This window comes from Erythrolamprus reginae, chromosome 10 (genome assembly GCF_031021105.1).
Source record: "Erythrolamprus reginae isolate rEryReg1 chromosome 10, rEryReg1.hap1, whole genome shotgun sequence".
NCBI lineage: Eukaryota > Metazoa > Chordata > Lepidosauria > Squamata > Dipsadidae > Erythrolamprus > Erythrolamprus reginae.
The window spans coordinates 30,741,009-30,756,955 of NC_091959.1; the positions used below are offsets into that span (position 1 = coordinate 30,741,009).

Genomic DNA, 15,947 nt, shown 5'->3' on the forward strand with positions numbered 1-15,947 from the left:
GCTATACTGTTTAGAGGAAACAGGTATCTAATCAGCTACATTCGTGATACTGTAGCATTGCTGACATAAAAGAAGCACAAAACAAAATGGAAAAACTTCAAATTATGTCCCCTTGTTCTTGTGTTCACTTTCCTATTAAAAACACTTCCCTCCCGAACCTTATTTAACCCTTTAACATATTGTTTTGATTGTGTCCCCCGTTTCCTTCTGTCCACCAGACTCTACAGATCGAGTTCATTAAGTCTTTCCTGATAACGTTTTATGCTTAAGACCTTCCACCATTCTTGTAGCCTGTCTTTGGACCCGTTCAATTTTGTCAATATCTGTTTGTAGGTCAGGTCTCCAGAACTGAACGCAGTATTCCAAATGTGGTCTCACCAGCGCTCTATATAGTGGGATCACAATCTCCCTCTTCCTGCTTGTTATACCTCTAGCTATGCAGCCAAGCATCCTACTTGCTTTTCCTACCGCCCGACCACACCGCTCACCCATTTTGAGACTGTCAGGGATCACTTCCACTAAATCCTTCTCTTCTGAAGTTTTTGCTAACGCAGAACTGCCAATACAATACTCAGATCGAGGATTCCTTTTCCCCAAGTGCATAATTTTACATTTGGAAACATTAAACTGCGGTTTCCGTCACTTTGACCATTTATCTAGTAAAGCTAAATCATTTACCATATTAAAGGCGCCTCCAGGAATATCAACCCTATTGCACCCATTAGAGCAGGGGTCCCCAAACTTTTTACACAGGGGGCCAGTTCACTGTCCCTCAGACTGTTGGAGGGCCGGACTATAAAAAAAAAACTATGAACAAATCCCTATGCACACTGCACATACCTTATTTTAATGTAAAAAAAACAAAATGGGAATGTACTATTTAGAGGGGGGGCAAGAAGTCTGAAATTCATACATGTTTGCTTTGTTTTTAATTTTCTTTTGTTAACATCTGATTGGCTATACGAGGTTTTCTTGGTTTATAGAAAAATGTATAAAAATATTTATAGAAAAATATATAAAGAAAGAAGGAAGCACTTTGGCATAATGGTTAATAAGTTAGAAATATAATTGGTGTACTTTTTGAAGGAACATTAAGGAGGGAACTTAATTAAAAGAAAATTATGTACCTGGATGACAACATTAGAAAAAAAAACTTTTGCAACTTTTTTGATGATTGATATTAGTTACTGACATTTTATTCAGGGAAAATTAGATGGTACGTTGTATTGTTTGAATGTATGTTGAGAGGAAAATTTAAAAAAATTTACACCCCCCCCCAAAAAAGTCCTTCCTTCCTCCACCCCTCCATTCATTTCATTCTTCCTTTCTTCCTTCTTCCCTCCATTTCTTCTTCCCTCCATTTCTTCTTCCTTCCTTCTTCCTTTCCTTCCTTCCTTTTCCCTCCATTTCTCCTTCTTTCCCTCCCTCCTTCCCACTTCTCTCTTCCCTCTCCCTTTTTCCCCTTCTTTCTCATTTGTTTTTCCCCTCTCCCTCCTTCTTTCCCTCCATCATTTTCTCATTTTTCTCTCTCACATCCCCCCTCACTTGTTTTCTCTCCCTCTCTCTCTTGCTTTCTTTCCCTCTCTCTCCTTTTCTTCTCTCTTCCTTCCTCTCTTCTTTTTTTTCCTGCCCTGCAACACGCTGCGGGGCAGTCGGCTGCAAGCAGAAGCTCCAAGACGGGACCAAGAGCCGGTCTTTCTCGGGGCTGAATTGTTGCAGCCTCTGAGGCCGCCTCCGGGCGAAGGGATCTCCTTGGTGGGCGGCCTCGGAGGCTGCAGCAATGCAGCTCCAAAAAGGACTGGCTGTTGGTCCCTTGAAACTGCTGATCCCTTCGCCCGAACGGAGGCGGCGGTGGCGGCAGGTTCAAGGAACCAACAGCCGGTCCTTTTCGGGGCTGCGTTGCTGCAGCCTCTGAGGCCGCCCACCGAGGAGATCCCTTCGCCTGGAGGCGGAGGCGGCCTCAGAGGCTGCAACAATTCAGCTCTGAGAAAGACCGGCTCTTGGTCCCTTGAGCCCACCACCGCCGCCTCCATTTTGGCAAAGGGATCTCCCCAGTGGGCGGCAGCTTCAAGGGACCAATAGCCCGGCCTTTTCGGGGCTGTGTTGCTGCAGCCTCCGAGGCTGCCCACCGAGGAGATTCCTTCACCTGGAGGCGGCCTCGGAGGCTGCAACAATTCAGCCCCGAGAAAGACCGGCTCTTGGTCCCTTGAGCCCGCCGCCACCTCCGTTCGAGCGAAGGGATCTCCCCAGTGGGCAGCAGCTTCAAGGGACCAACAGCCGGTCGTTTTTGGGGCTGCGCTGCTGCAGCCTCCGAGGCTGCCCACCGAGGAGATCCCTTCGCCCGGAGGCGGCCTCAGAGGCTGCAACAATTCAGCTCTGAGAAAGACCGGCTCTTGGTCCCTTGAGCCCGCCACCGCCTCCTCCATTCTGGCGAAGGGATCTCCCCAGTGGGCGGCAGCGGTGGCAGCTTCAAGGGACAAACAGCCGGTCCTCGTTGAACTGAGCTTCCTTTGGCTTCCTTCGAGGCGGCAGGTGAGCTTTGCAGCTTTGCCTCGAAGGAAGCCAAAGGAAGCTCAGCTCGGGGGCGGGCCTGAAGCCACCACCGACACCTACTCCGCCCCGCGCTTCGGCCGCGCCAGGGCCAAGTAAGCCGAGGCTAGGCCCGTCGCCCCCGGCTCCAAGCACAGGGCCTGGGCGGCGGGCAAGCATCGGAGGGGCTTTGCCATCGCCTGGCTGGGGAAAAGCTCCCCTCCCTGCGATCCAGGACGGCTTGGCCATTAACAAGTTAGTGCACAGGGGGATCATGATGGCTTGTTTACTGCCCCCTTCCAGACACTCTTGCAGGGCTTCTGGAGTAGCAGGAGGCGGAAAGCCAGGGGGCGGGGAGGAAAGCAATTGGCCAATTTATTTCTCGCCTTTAGGGAGAGGAACTGTTGCTGCTCTGCCATAGGGTGCTTTCCTCCCCGCCCCCTGGCTTTCCTCTTCCTTGCCGCCGCCAGACGCTCAGCAGCAGAGTGGAGGGGAGATTCGGGAACTTAGTACTGTATATAGATGGTAAAGTCTTGTACGCTGCCGCGGACCGGGGAAATGGCGTCAGCGGGTCGCATGCGGCCCGCGGGCCGTAGTTTGGGGACCGCTGCATTAGAGTCATCGGCAAATAGGCAAACCTTCCCTACCAAACCTTCCCGTGTCACTCTTGCAAACATATTAAAAAGAATAGGACCCAGAACAGACCCCTTGTGGCACACCGCTTGTAACCTGTCTGCTCAGAATACTCGCCATTAACAATAACTCTCTGATGTCTATACTTCAGCCAGCTGCAAATCCACTGAACTATCCAGGGATTAAGTCCAATCTTCACTAATTCATCTGTCAGCTCTTTATGTGGAACCATATCGAAGGCTTTGCTGAAGTCCGGATAGACAATATCCACGGCACCACCTTCATCCAACACTTTTGTGAGAAATCAATGAGATTAGTCTGACGTGATTTGCCTTCAGTAAAGCCATGCTGATTTGGGTCCAATAAATTACTGTTTTTTAGGTGCTGATTTATCCTCTTTTTGAGTAGAGTCTCCAAGTTCGGGTTTGGCGTTCGGGTTCCGGAGGCTGCTGGGAAGTCCCCGGGCTGTTTTAGAAGGTGACAGCCGAGCTGCGGGGCTTCCCAGCGGCCTCCTGAACCCGAACGTTTGCCGAGCTTTTGGGTTCGGCGTTCGGGAGGCCACTGGGAAGCCTCGCAGCCCGGCTGTCACCTTTTAAAACAGCCGGGGGGCTTCTCGGCGGCCTCCCGAACACCGAACCCGGAAGTTCGGGTTTGGCGTTCAGGTTCAGGAGGACACTGGGAAGCCCTCCGGCTCTTTCAAAAAGCGACAGCCAGGCGGCGGGGCTTCTTAGCAGCGGCGGCGGGTTCATAAGAACAAAGTTCGTAAGAAGAGGCAAAAATTTTCTGAACCCCGGGTTCGTATCTCGGGTTGTTCGTAAGACGAGGGGTTCGTATGAGATACCACTGTATAGGGAATCAAAAGCCTTTCTTAAATCTATGAATATAAGAGCAATTGGTTTATCAAAATTTTTATCATAGTACTCAAGAGTATTACGTATGGTCCTTGTGTTAGAGCTAATATTTCTTGTCGGTAAAAATCCATTTTGGTCAGCTTTTTAGTAGTAGTGCAGACTTAGTAAATAGTTTGACAGTGTTGAGGGAATTATTTGTTTAGCAGAGTTATGGCATTCGGGAAACAACTAACATCTAGGTTTTGCCCGTGGGGAGGGGGCCTTGTGTCTAAAAGAAGCAAACTGAGGATATATTTTTGCATAGAAATAATAATAAATGTATTGTCATTGTCAAAAAAACTAATTGTCATTGGCAACGAAAGTCGTGTGACACCCAGAGACCAGTCCCACCATACATAAAATCAGAATAGGTAAATTTTAAAATAGAGTAAAAAATAGAATAAAATGTCCCACCCACTACAAATTCCCCACCCTGAACCACTCAACCATCTACATGACAAACCGAGTAATATTGTCCAACAGTTCACTGATGGTGACCCTTGAATGATGATAATAATATGGTATGTTTATGGATGTTTGTATAATTGGTGAAAAAAATAAACATAATTGCGGCGGGGAGGGGGAGGAAGAGTTTCACTGTTTTGCGAAATTTGGGGACCAGCAACAGAGCAACCGGGGGGGGGGGGAAGCCCCCGCCATGCACCCTCCGGCTCTCCCTGCGCCCAAAGCGCCAAGACGGCCCAGCACGAGCACGCGCGCGACGTCAGGGCGCTCCCCGCCCGCAACCCGTGCCAAGGCCCGCTTCCAATCATTGCAACACGCTCGCACGTGACGACAACCCGTGACTCGCTCTGGGCTTGTTCTGACCATCGAGTCTCTGCGGGATCTGAAACCAAGACCAACTAAATCCAGGGAGATAAATAAAGGACGAGGGAAGGAGAAGGGAAGGCGCTCCGGGTTTTCGAGGTCAAGCAGCCTCCGATCCGGATTTGCCACCCTTATAAACGCGCGCTTGCAATTCGAGTTGACTTTTTTTTTTGCAAGCCAAAGGAGAAACCAGGAAGCACCGCCTCCCCTGCCAATCACGGGGGAGCCTTGAGCCAATCGGCGCGCGCGGCTCGGGCTGAAAGAGGCGGGTTTCAGAGAATCTCCTGGGCTTTCCGAGCAGAGGACGGCGAAGCGGCGGCGGTAGGGGGAGAAGGTTGTGGGAATGGTGGCCGGCGCCAGGCTTTCCTAGCGAGGTTTTTGGAGAGGCGGGGAGGGGAGAAGCTGGAGCGGCTCCGGAAGAGCCCCCCGAACACCGGGAGGTTACGGGTTCAAATCCCAATTGGGGAAGAGTTTGGCTTTAGATTAAGCTGGGGTCAGTTTAAAAAGTTTGGAGGTACGGGGGCGAGTCCGGCTTTTGGAACCTACTCCCCCCCTTTAGTTCCCAAGAGGAGAATCTGAGCTTGGAAGTCGGGAAGGGAGGGTTGGAGCTGGGCTTGAGAGTAGGGGAACCCCAAAGATTCCTGGGTCCCTCAGGGAGAAGGCATTGGAGAGGGATTTGTGTAAGAGTTGAGAGAGAGAGGAGAGATTTTCAGTTGGGTCGCCCAACAGAAGTTGAGTTGAGTAAGCAGTTGGCCAACCAAACAATGCAAGAGACTGAGTCGAATGAGAGGAGTCCGCTCTTGGAGCCCAATGCTCGGTCCTTGACTGTCTCCTTCCCTGCGGCCAACGTCTTCCATGGACGGCGTTTGGCATGTGCCGCGGTACTTCTGGCAGAGCTGCTGGAGAGGGTGGCCTTCTACGGCATCACCTCGAACCTGGTGCTGTTCCTCAATGGGACTCCTTACAACTGGGAGGGCGCCCAAGCCAGCCAAGCACTTCTCATTTTCATGGGCGTCACCTACCTGGTCTCCCCTTTTGGGGGTTGGCTGGCTGATGCCCTGTTGGGCAAGTTCCCCACCATCTTGGTTAGCATGGCGGTCTACCTCTTGGGCATGCTGGCTTTCCCCGCTATGGCCATTGCTCCCAGCCGTCGGTGGCTCTGCGGTGAGCTTCCTTTGTGGCCCGTTGACAACTGCTCGTCACCTCTTCAGAGTAATACCACGTCTGGCCCGTGCCTGCCCCAAGGAACCACGCGCTACTGTCTCATTGCCACCTATGTTGGCTTGATGCTGGTTGGGCTGAGCGTGGGGTCTGTCAAGGCCAACATCACCCCTTTTGGAGCTGATCAGGTGGAGTAGCCTTTGTTGTCTTCTTCTCTAACAAAGTCTTGGGTTGGGTTTTCAAATGGGTGACCAAGCTGACAGGTTGGACAGCTTCATGTCTGTCCTTGCTTGTTGTCACTGATTGATTGGTGTAGATCAGTGGTTCTCAAACTGGGGGTCGGAACCCCTTTAGGGATTGAATGACTGTTTCATAGGGTTCGCCTAAGACCATGGCAAGACAAATTTCCCATGGTGTTAGGAACTAAAGCTTCTATTCTGGCGCCTTGGAACATATTTTTACAATCTGGCCAATCAGTTGTTTATAGTGGGGGTGTCCCTCTGACCATCCTGCCAATCAGCTTAAAGCTCTGTTTGGAAAATTGGTGCTAGACTTATGGTTGGGGGTCACCACATGAATAACTGTATTAAGGGGTTGTGGCATTAGAATGATTGAGAACCATTGGTCTAGATCTTGGAGCTGTGGTCTTTGCTAAAACATCATAGTTAAGTAGGAAACCAGGTGGTTTCTTACCATAGGTTCTGTGAGAGGTTGGGCCGTCTTTGGCTTGGGTGCTTTTACAGGAATTTCTACCCTAATTGGGGAGTGGGGTGGAAAGATAATTAATAATTAATTAATCTTTATTAATAGAGTCTTCCTACTCTAAATAGCGATGATCCTCTTCCCCGAATCCAGACATGGCTGCAGAAGCATCTGGAAAATGGTGGCTTATAGCACAGACCAGTCTTCTCCAACCTGGTGGGACCCATTGACCTACAGGATTGGCCACAATGGTCAGTTCAAACAAGGTTGGGGTAGACAGTGCTGAGTTAAATGCAGCAATGGCCTCAAATGATGGTTAGCAGCTTTTTGGCCTTTAAGTGATGAGCAATGATTGATCTTAACAGTGAGATCCACCTCAGTAACTCATTCCTATTATATCCTGGGTTTTTGGGTGTGTTACATGTGATGCTCAAAGTATGGAGTTTCTGTGTAATCTGTAACTTTGTAGATTGTGAGATTATCTTGCCCTATCTAATCCTTATGATGATGGTCCCTTCTATCAACTGTCCCCTCCTCTTTACCTCTCCACCACCAAATCTGGGTATGTGGTAGAAGATTCTCAGAATTGGGTTTGAAAGGCTCTTCCTATCGGGAGATAACCTTCAAAAGGAAAGGCCCAAGAAAGGGGAAAATTCAAGAATGAAGGGCCATGAATGAGCTAAGTAACACCAGAAGAAAAGCTACCGTTGAAACTTGGTGTGAATTGATGTCTCTCTCAAGAACCTTGAGATGGCTTTGCTCCTAAGCTTGCTTGATTTGAGTTTGTGTATGACATCAGGACATTATCTCCATAAATTAATGACCTGAGTCAATCTACTATTTGCTTTAGAAAAAGACACAGGGAATCTAAGATAAAGAAACGTATGGTAGGATCTTCTCAATTCTTCTGTCCTTCAGGAGAATAAGATCTCCTTTAACAGATTCTGCAAGAGGTCTGTTTCTCTTGCCTTTGGGTTGGACGATGAAGGGGTAAGAAATATTTCCCTTAGGCTTGATTTAAAATTGGGATCTTCAGCTGCTTTTTAGACCAAATTAACCCCATTCAGAGTGAATGTTCATGTGCCCTTGAATGTGTTTACTCTGCTTTTTTCTTTTTTGAAAATTAGCTTCTGTTTCTTGCAAACTCCTCCTCCTTCCCAGTTCTGATGTCTTTGAGATGTGTTTACATCTTTACCTTTGGCTTCTTTTAGCTGTGTAAAATTAGCTTTGATGTCGGATCATGAGAGTTGTAGTCACAGTCATTTGGCCTGTACCAGGTTGGGAAAAGTAGACCTGACTTTTTGAAAAATGTATACCAAACTGTTCCCTAGAGAAAGCCGACTGAATATTAAAAAACTTTTGTGTACTATTGAGCCAAAGAAATTGGCCTTTTAAACTTCCCAGTATGCTAATTTCTCTCTTTTGCTTACTACGCTGTGTTGTGTTAAGTTTCTATATAATTCTTCCTCTGTGTGCTAATCACCCTGACCTGAAATGCACACAGTTGTGGCCTTGTGACCGATCAGACATGTGACACCAAAAGAGGAAAGTTTGTCCCAGACAGCGCACACAACAGCTTGCCTATCAAAGTGGGTTTGGCCCTCCAGTCAGATGTTGTATATGACCCTTCCTATCAGCTGGCTGATAGCAAGGAATTCTGGATTTGTAATTTGACAGCATCTGGAAGAATGAAATTTGGACTTGGAAAAAACGCGATCGAAAGAGGATTCACCTGTTGAAATGCTGGAGTTGCAGAAGATTGCTGAGAAGACCATGGACAATTAAGACAAGCAATGGGTCATCAAAGAGATAAATCTAGAGTTTTCACTCAAAGCAAATGAATGATCAGGCTCCTACATTATGCAAAGACCTCCAGGTAAGGTTCAGACGCTAGAAAAGGTGGAAAGAATGGAAGGGAGAAGATTAAATCAATGGATTCAAAAGTTACCGTGATGGTAGGGCCACCATTGGAAGATATTCTTGAAGACATCCTTCCAGAGAAAATATATGGTCACTAAGAGTCAACACCAACTTTATGGCATTCAGTCAGTCACAGAGGAAATCGAATTTCTGCTTCCTGTCAGTCGACTTCCTCTGTTGAAATAAGATGTAAACCAGGGATGTCCAACTTGGAAATTTTAAGACCCATAAAGCATGCTGGCTTGGGAATTCTGGGGGTTAAAGTCCACCCATCTCAAAGCGTGCCAGCTGTGGAATTCTGGGAGTTGAAGTCCACCCATCTTATAGCATGCTGACTGGGGAATTCTTAAGAGTTGAAGTCCACAACGCCAGAAGGGAGTTTAACTCCACAAGGCCACAATTCTGGGACTTTAAGTCCACAACTTTAAGTCAACAAGTCTTAAAGTTGCCAAGATTGGGCAGCCCTGCCATCAACCAAAGTTAGTCACGATGCACCTTCATTGTTCTTCTGTCAAAAATGAATGTTGTGCTCTTTTCATTTTCCCAATGTTGTTTTAATTATTCCCAAAAAACACATTTACGCCCTGTTCCAAATAGGTAGACTTGAGCAATGCAGTGATTTCATCCCAACGTGGTGAAAATGAGGATTTTTTTTTCCATTGCTTTCCCAGCTATTTTCAGGTTCCTCTTTTAAACTGGTTTGTTTCCTGTTTCTCTCTGACACATTGTGAGCTTAAAAAGGAAAGGACCATGACTTCTCATAGTTCTGAATTCAGCTGTCATCACTGCAAGGAAATGAAACTGACCCGAAACATAAAAATGGTAAAGGATGAGAAGCCAAAAATCTTTCTAAATATCACTGAGACCACAAGCAGTTCTTCATTCATTATAGTTAAGGGAATCCTTGTATATTTCCTTGTGGATATTGCTCTAGGAACTCAAAGAAGAGAGTCTGTCCTCCAATCTTAGCCTCCAGCAACGGGAAGTCCTTGACTTACGACCACAGTAGAGACCAGAAAAAACCACCATTAAGGGCCATGATGGATCAGTGGTTAGAGTGCAGTATCGTGGGCTACTTCTGCTGACTACTAGCCATCAGCAATTTTGCAGTTTGATTCTCACTGGCTCAAGGTTGACTCAGTCTTCCATCTTTCTGAGCTTGGTAAAATGAGGACCCAGATGGTTGGGGGCAAAAGGCGGACTCTGTAAACTTCTTAGAGAGGGCTGTAAAGGCCTGTGAAGCGGTATATAAGCACTATTCCTATTGCTTTGATCTTCCTTTTCCTTTCCTTCCTTCCTTCCTTCCTTCCCCCCCCTCCCTCCCTCCTTCCCTTCTTCTGACCACCAACCAGCAGCTCGATCCCGACTGGCTGAAGGTTGACTCAGACTTCCATCCTTCCCCGGTCAGTAAAATGAGGAGACCCAGATTGTTGGGGGCAAGAGTCTGACTCTGTCAACCGCTTAGAGAGGGCTGTAAAAGCACTGTGAAGCGGTATATAAGTACTATTCCTATTGCTTTGAACTTCCTTTTTCCTTCCTTCCTTCCTTCCTTCCTTCCTTCCTTCCTTCCTTCCTTCCTTCCTTCCTTCCTTCCTCCCTCCCTCCCTCCCTCCCTCCCTTCCTTCCTTCTTCTGACCACCAACCAGCAGTTCGATCCCGACTGGCTGAAGGTTGACTTCCATCCTTCCCCGGTCAGTAAAATGAGGAGACCCAGATTGTTGGGGGCAAGAGTCTGACTCTGTCAACCGCTTAGAGAGGGCTGTAAAAGCACTGTGAAGTGGTATATAAGCCCTAAGTGCTATTGCTATTAAGCTGTGCAGCTATTAAGGGAGGCATCACGTGACCACACTCCATTTTACAACTTCTTTTGCTATGGTCATTAAGTGGGACAAGTGACTACAACTTGCCACCTTCCCTTTTTTGACTTGTTGGAAGCTGGCTGGGATCATATGATCTCCCACCACTGCAAACATTGTACATTTGTCCAACGGGGGAGGGGGATTGTTAGAGCGGTCCTCTCGAGTAGGGTGTTGGACTAGTAAACCTTCAAGGTCTCTTCCAACATTATTCTAAGTAACCTAAGTAAATAGCAATAGCACTTACTTATTTACTGCTTTGCAGTGCTTTTCAATCTTCTGTTAAATGGTTTACAGAATCAGCTTATTGCTCCCAACAATCTGGGTCCTCTGTCAGGCCGAAGCCAGAATGCTTGGAGGTTTTGGCCTGCCACATTATGCTATGTTCTTTTGGAATATTTCTTGTTGTGGGAATTTTGGGGTTGGGGGTGTGGCTGCATGCCATGACACATTCCTTTTAGGTTCTCAAGGTCAACCTTTGTTCAGCATCTGGCCGGAAAATGTATGGTTCATGTGATGGGCTTGTAGGAGGAGAGGCAAGGAAATAAACTCTAACCCGGGTGGAGATAACCTCGTAACCTTAGATTCAGGTTTCTCCAGTTGTGCTAACATGGCCTTGTTAATAAACTGGAACTTTGGAGATGGCGAAGCCTTGGATTCTGATTTATTTCTCGAATGCTATTTGGAATCCTGGCATTTTAGGGGTGACTATGAAGCAAATGAGGACACCAACATCCTCATTTTACCCATCTCGGAAGGATGGAACTTTGAGTCAGCCATGAGCCTGGTGAGATTTGAACTGCCAGATTGCAGGAAGTCAACAGTCAGCAGAAATAGCCTGCAGTATTGCAGTCTAACCACTGCGCTACCACAGTTCATGCCCAGGGGGAGGGTTCTTGTTTTCTTTGCTTCTGGTTTGCTCCTTTATGCACAGTGCAAGTATACTCATGCACATCCACAATGCTAAAAAACAGCAAATGCGCAGGAGCAAAGAAACCCAAAATGGCGCTGCCAAGAGAGCCATTTCGGCAGCATGGCAGGCCTGAGTCGTTGCCGGTTCTACGAACCCAGGCTACCAAGTTACTACCAGTTCCATAGAACTGGCCTGAATTGGGAGGAACACACCTCTGCTCTTGCGTAATCCATAATGCATAATATGGTTATGTGACCCTAATCCTAACTAGGGTCAGATATTCAAAGACCAATTGATACGTATGAGGGTTATCTGGAAAGTAAGGTTAAAAGGCACGTAGCTCTCGCGGGGAATGTTTGTGGGGGAAGTTGGTATTACTATCGTGTAGTGAGAAGCCGTTGGAAGACAACGAGTAGTGCCAGTGGTCAGTAGATCATTGACTGGCGTTGTAGTGACCGTTATAGATTTGTGTCCTCATTCTGTTTCCCGCCAAGTGCAAAGTGCGCACTGTAATACACTACCTGAATACTTAAGGAAGAAACACTTCATTGCAAATTCGTTTCAGTTTATGGAGAGGACGTAATGCCAAGACAGCATGTGACAAAATGGGTTCTGTTCCCCAAATTGAAGGAACATCTTGGTGGAAAACACTTTTATGACGACGACGAGGTGAAAATCAAAGTGGCGAATTGGTTGAAAAAGGCGGCGGGAGAGTTCTATGACACGGGCATCAAAAAACTCGTCTGATGGATGACAAAATGTATTGAACTGAATGGTGATTATATGAAAATATAATGTAATACCCATGCTACAATCCATGTAATTTTGATTACAATATCTTCATTCTTTGTATTTTTAAAAATAATCTTGCAACTTTACTTTTCCGATAACCCTCGTAGCATTCCAGATGTTTAATAAGCCACGCCGAATGCCACCTTCCCTCTAAAATTACAAAGCCCTAATCTTATTTATTGATTTAATTTTAAAACCTGTGTTACTGTGAAAAGGAAAGCTGGTGACACATATTCGAATTCCAGGGGACTTGCTTTCTGGAAAGCCTTTTAAGCAAACCAGAAGAAAGAAAGAGGGCTAAAAAGGAAGGCAAAGCGGTGCCCTGCTTGGTCTTCATCCAGCTGTGTTGGCACAGATTCCGAGACCAAAACTGGGCCTTTTTAATGAGGCCATGAACAAGCCCTGTTAGTTAAGGACGCTGGCTTCGTGTAAGCTGGGATGGCAGCAAAACAAGTCTGATTCAGCTGGCGCAATGTTCCAAATTTTTTCTTTTTCTTTTCTTTCTTTTTTTTTGGGAGAGAGACAGTAGTAGCTTTTCATTTGCAGCTGTATCATAGAACAGCAGCTCCAATGAGTCATGAAAAATGGGAGTTTGGGGTGAAGGGTATGTCTTGTGTAGATAGATATACAGTGATCCCCCGGTTATTGCGTCCCCGACCATTGCGAACAGGGTAATTTGCGATTTTTCAACCCGGAAGTCAAAACACCATCTGCGCATGTGTGCCCTTTTTTTCTATGGGCACGCATGCGTAGATGGGGCCCGGCAGATCAGCTGCTGGGCGGCTTCCCTGGGTCTTCCCCCTCTTGCTGGCGCGAGGGCGAGCAGCGGGCATCAGCAAGGAGTTTCCCCACCGCCCACGCAAACTCCTCGCTGCCGCCCGCCCTTCGCCCGCCCACGCCGTTCATTCTCGCCGCTTTCGAGCTGAGTCCCGGAGCGAATTCGCTTCGGGACTCAGCTCGAAAGCGGCGACAGCCAGCGCGGAGAAGCCGTTCGCTGGCGCTGGCTGTCGGCGCTTTTGAGCTGAGTCCCGGAGCGAATTCGCTCCGGGACTCAGCTCGAAAGCACCGACAGCCAGCGCGGAGAAGCCGTTCGCTGGCGCTGGCTGTCGGCGCTTTTGAGCTGAGTCCCGGAGCGAATTCGCTCCGGGACTCAGCTCAAAAGCGCCGACAGCCAGCGCGGCGCGGCTGTTTTAAAATGTCGCCGCCGGCATGGGGGGCTTGCCAGCACCCCCCGGACCCCCAACCCGGGTTTGGGGGGCTGCTAGGAAGCCCCCCATGCCGGCGGCGACATTTTAAAACAGCCGCGCCGCCCCCAATCTTCGGCTCCTCGCTAGCGCTGCGGGAGTAAAAACACCATCTGCACATGCGCAGATGGTGTTTTTACTTCCGCAGCGCTACTTCGCGAAAACCCGCTCGTTGCGGGGGGTCCTGGAACGGAACCCTCGCAACGAGCGGGGGATCACTGTATCCCCATAACCAGGTTTTTTTGCCACTGCTGTTGCTAGCGGTATGCTGCTCATGCAGCTCCAGGTGTCCAGCAGGCGCGCAGGCACATCCCAGCAATATTTTGCTTCTGTGCATGTGCAGAAAGCAAAATCTCACAAGGGGACACAAGAGAGAGAGAGAGAGAGAATCTCACAGAATTTTGCTTCCTGTGCATGCCCAGAGCTGCGTGCACAACTCTCTTTTTACTACCAGTGTGGCATCCTTAAACGTATCGGTAGGAACCTGATACTGCTCATAACAGTTGCTGGGCATTCAGTCCTCCCGAAATCAGTGACTTATTCTCCATTTTGAATGTTCCTGAACTTCGGCTGCTTTAAGATATGTGGACTTCCTACCTGGACTCCCAGAATTCCTCAGCCAGCCTCGGAGATCTACCAATTGAGGTGTGTTTTTTCTCCTTGGTGATTCTTTGATTAGCTTGCTGGCTTGTTTATCTGGTGTCAATCCCTGCTTATCTAGTTACGGATTGCTGTAGTGGATGTGTTAGTAAAGCTTCAACTTACAACAACTCCCATGATTCCTCAGCCAGCCACAGAGATCTACCAGTTGGGGTGTGGTTTTTCTCCTTTGTGATTCTTTGATTAGCGTAGTGGTTCCTGCTTGCTTGCTTGCTTGTTTGTTTGGTGTTAATCCCTGCTTATCTGCTGGAGAAATTGTGTTAATAAAGCTTTACAAGCAGTCCTCGACTTACAATGGTTCGCTTAGTGACTGTTCAGATTTACAACGGCACTGAAAAAAGTGACTTTAATAAATGTTTTTCACACTTACAACCCTTGCAGCATCCCCTTGGCCACAAGATTAAAAGCCAAATATTTGGCAACTAGCTTGTATTTATGATGAGTTGCAGTGTCTTAGTCATCTGATCTCCTTCTGACTAGCAAAGTCAATGGGAAAGTCAGATTGGCTTAAGAACTGTGTTACTAACTTAAAAATGGCAACGATTCACTTAACAACAGCCAAGAAAGGTCATAAATGAAGAAAAATTCGCTTAACGAATGTCTCCCCACAAAGATTAGGACTGCCCCCACCTTCTTTGCCTTTCGTAAACTCCTTAAAACCCACCTCTGTCGTCAGGTTTGGGGGAACTGAGACATCCCTCCCTTGCCTATGTAATTTTGTGCATAATACGACTGTGTGTATGTATTTTATCTATTGGGGTTTTTTTTTTTAGACTTTGTAATGTAAAACTGTTATTTTAGATTTTAATTATTAGATTTGTTACCATGTATTGTTTTTATCACTGTTGTGAGCCGCCCCGAGTCTATGGAGAGGGGCGGCATACAAATCTAATAAATAACAACAACAATAATAATAATAATAATAATAATAATAATAATAATAATAATAGTCTCACGCTGCAACAGAAATTTTTGGCTCAATTGTGATTGTCATTTGAGGATTACCCGTATATACTCGAGTATAAGTCAAATATAAGCCCAGGATGGAAAATACAGTGGCTACTGGTAACTTATAAAAATGGAATATTCTTCTATTGTAGCTTGTTAAAATTGTTTTTGTAGGAGAATAAAAAAAACCCAGGAACTGGGTATATCAAGTTTAATGAAAAAAAGGACCAGGGGAGACATCATAGCATTCTTCCAATATCTCAGGGTTTGCCACAAAGAAGAGAGTCAACCTATTCTCCAAAGCACCTGAGGGCAGAACAAGAAGCAATGGGTGGAAACTAAACAAGGAGAGAAGCAACTTAGAACTAAGGAGAAAATTCCTGACAGAACAATGACTCTATGGAACAGCCTGCCACCAGACGTTGTGAATGCTCCAACACTGGAAGTTTTTAAGATGTTGGATACCCATTTGTTTGAAGTAGTGTAGGGTTTCCTACCTAGGCAATGGGTTGGACTAGAACAGTGTTTCCCAACCTTTTATGAGCCGCGGCACATTATTCACATTTTCAAAATCCTGGGGAACATTGAGCGAGGGGAGGGGGGACTAAAAAAAGTTTGGAGAAAAAAAATCTCTCTTCCTCCTTTTCGCTCTATTTCTCTCTCCCTCCCTCTTTTTTCCCCTTCCTTCCTCTTATACCAAATTGAACCAAACTGGGGTTTCCTTTTTCACTCTTTCTGTGGCTGGCTGGGGAATTATGGGAGCTCCAATCCACTCATCCTCAAGAGTCCAAGGTTGAAAAGCCTTGCTCTCTATGGACTAAAAATGGAATTCTGTTTTGTATTTCTTGGTTGCTTTTTATAGAGGCAAAAA

The 15,947-nt window shown here is 46.9% G+C and overlaps 1 protein-coding gene across 2 annotated transcripts in view; it reads left to right on the forward strand.

The window, feature by feature from the left end:
• Positions 1-4,904: 4,904 nt before the first annotated feature.
• The window catches only part of SLC15A4 (solute carrier family 15 member 4), a 52,287-nt gene continuing 41,244 nt past the window's right edge, over positions 4,905-15,947 (forward strand). Inside the window, exon 1 of one of the 2 annotated variants that reach the window (XM_070762107.1) lies at positions 4,905-6,229. In XM_070762107.1, the coding sequence (XP_070618208.1) occupies positions 5,645-6,229 (585 nt within the window). In that variant the 5' untranslated portion in view covers positions 4,905-5,644. The remainder of the gene's footprint in view (positions 6,230-15,947) is intronic. The other variant, XM_070762106.1, reaches the window with a different exon arrangement.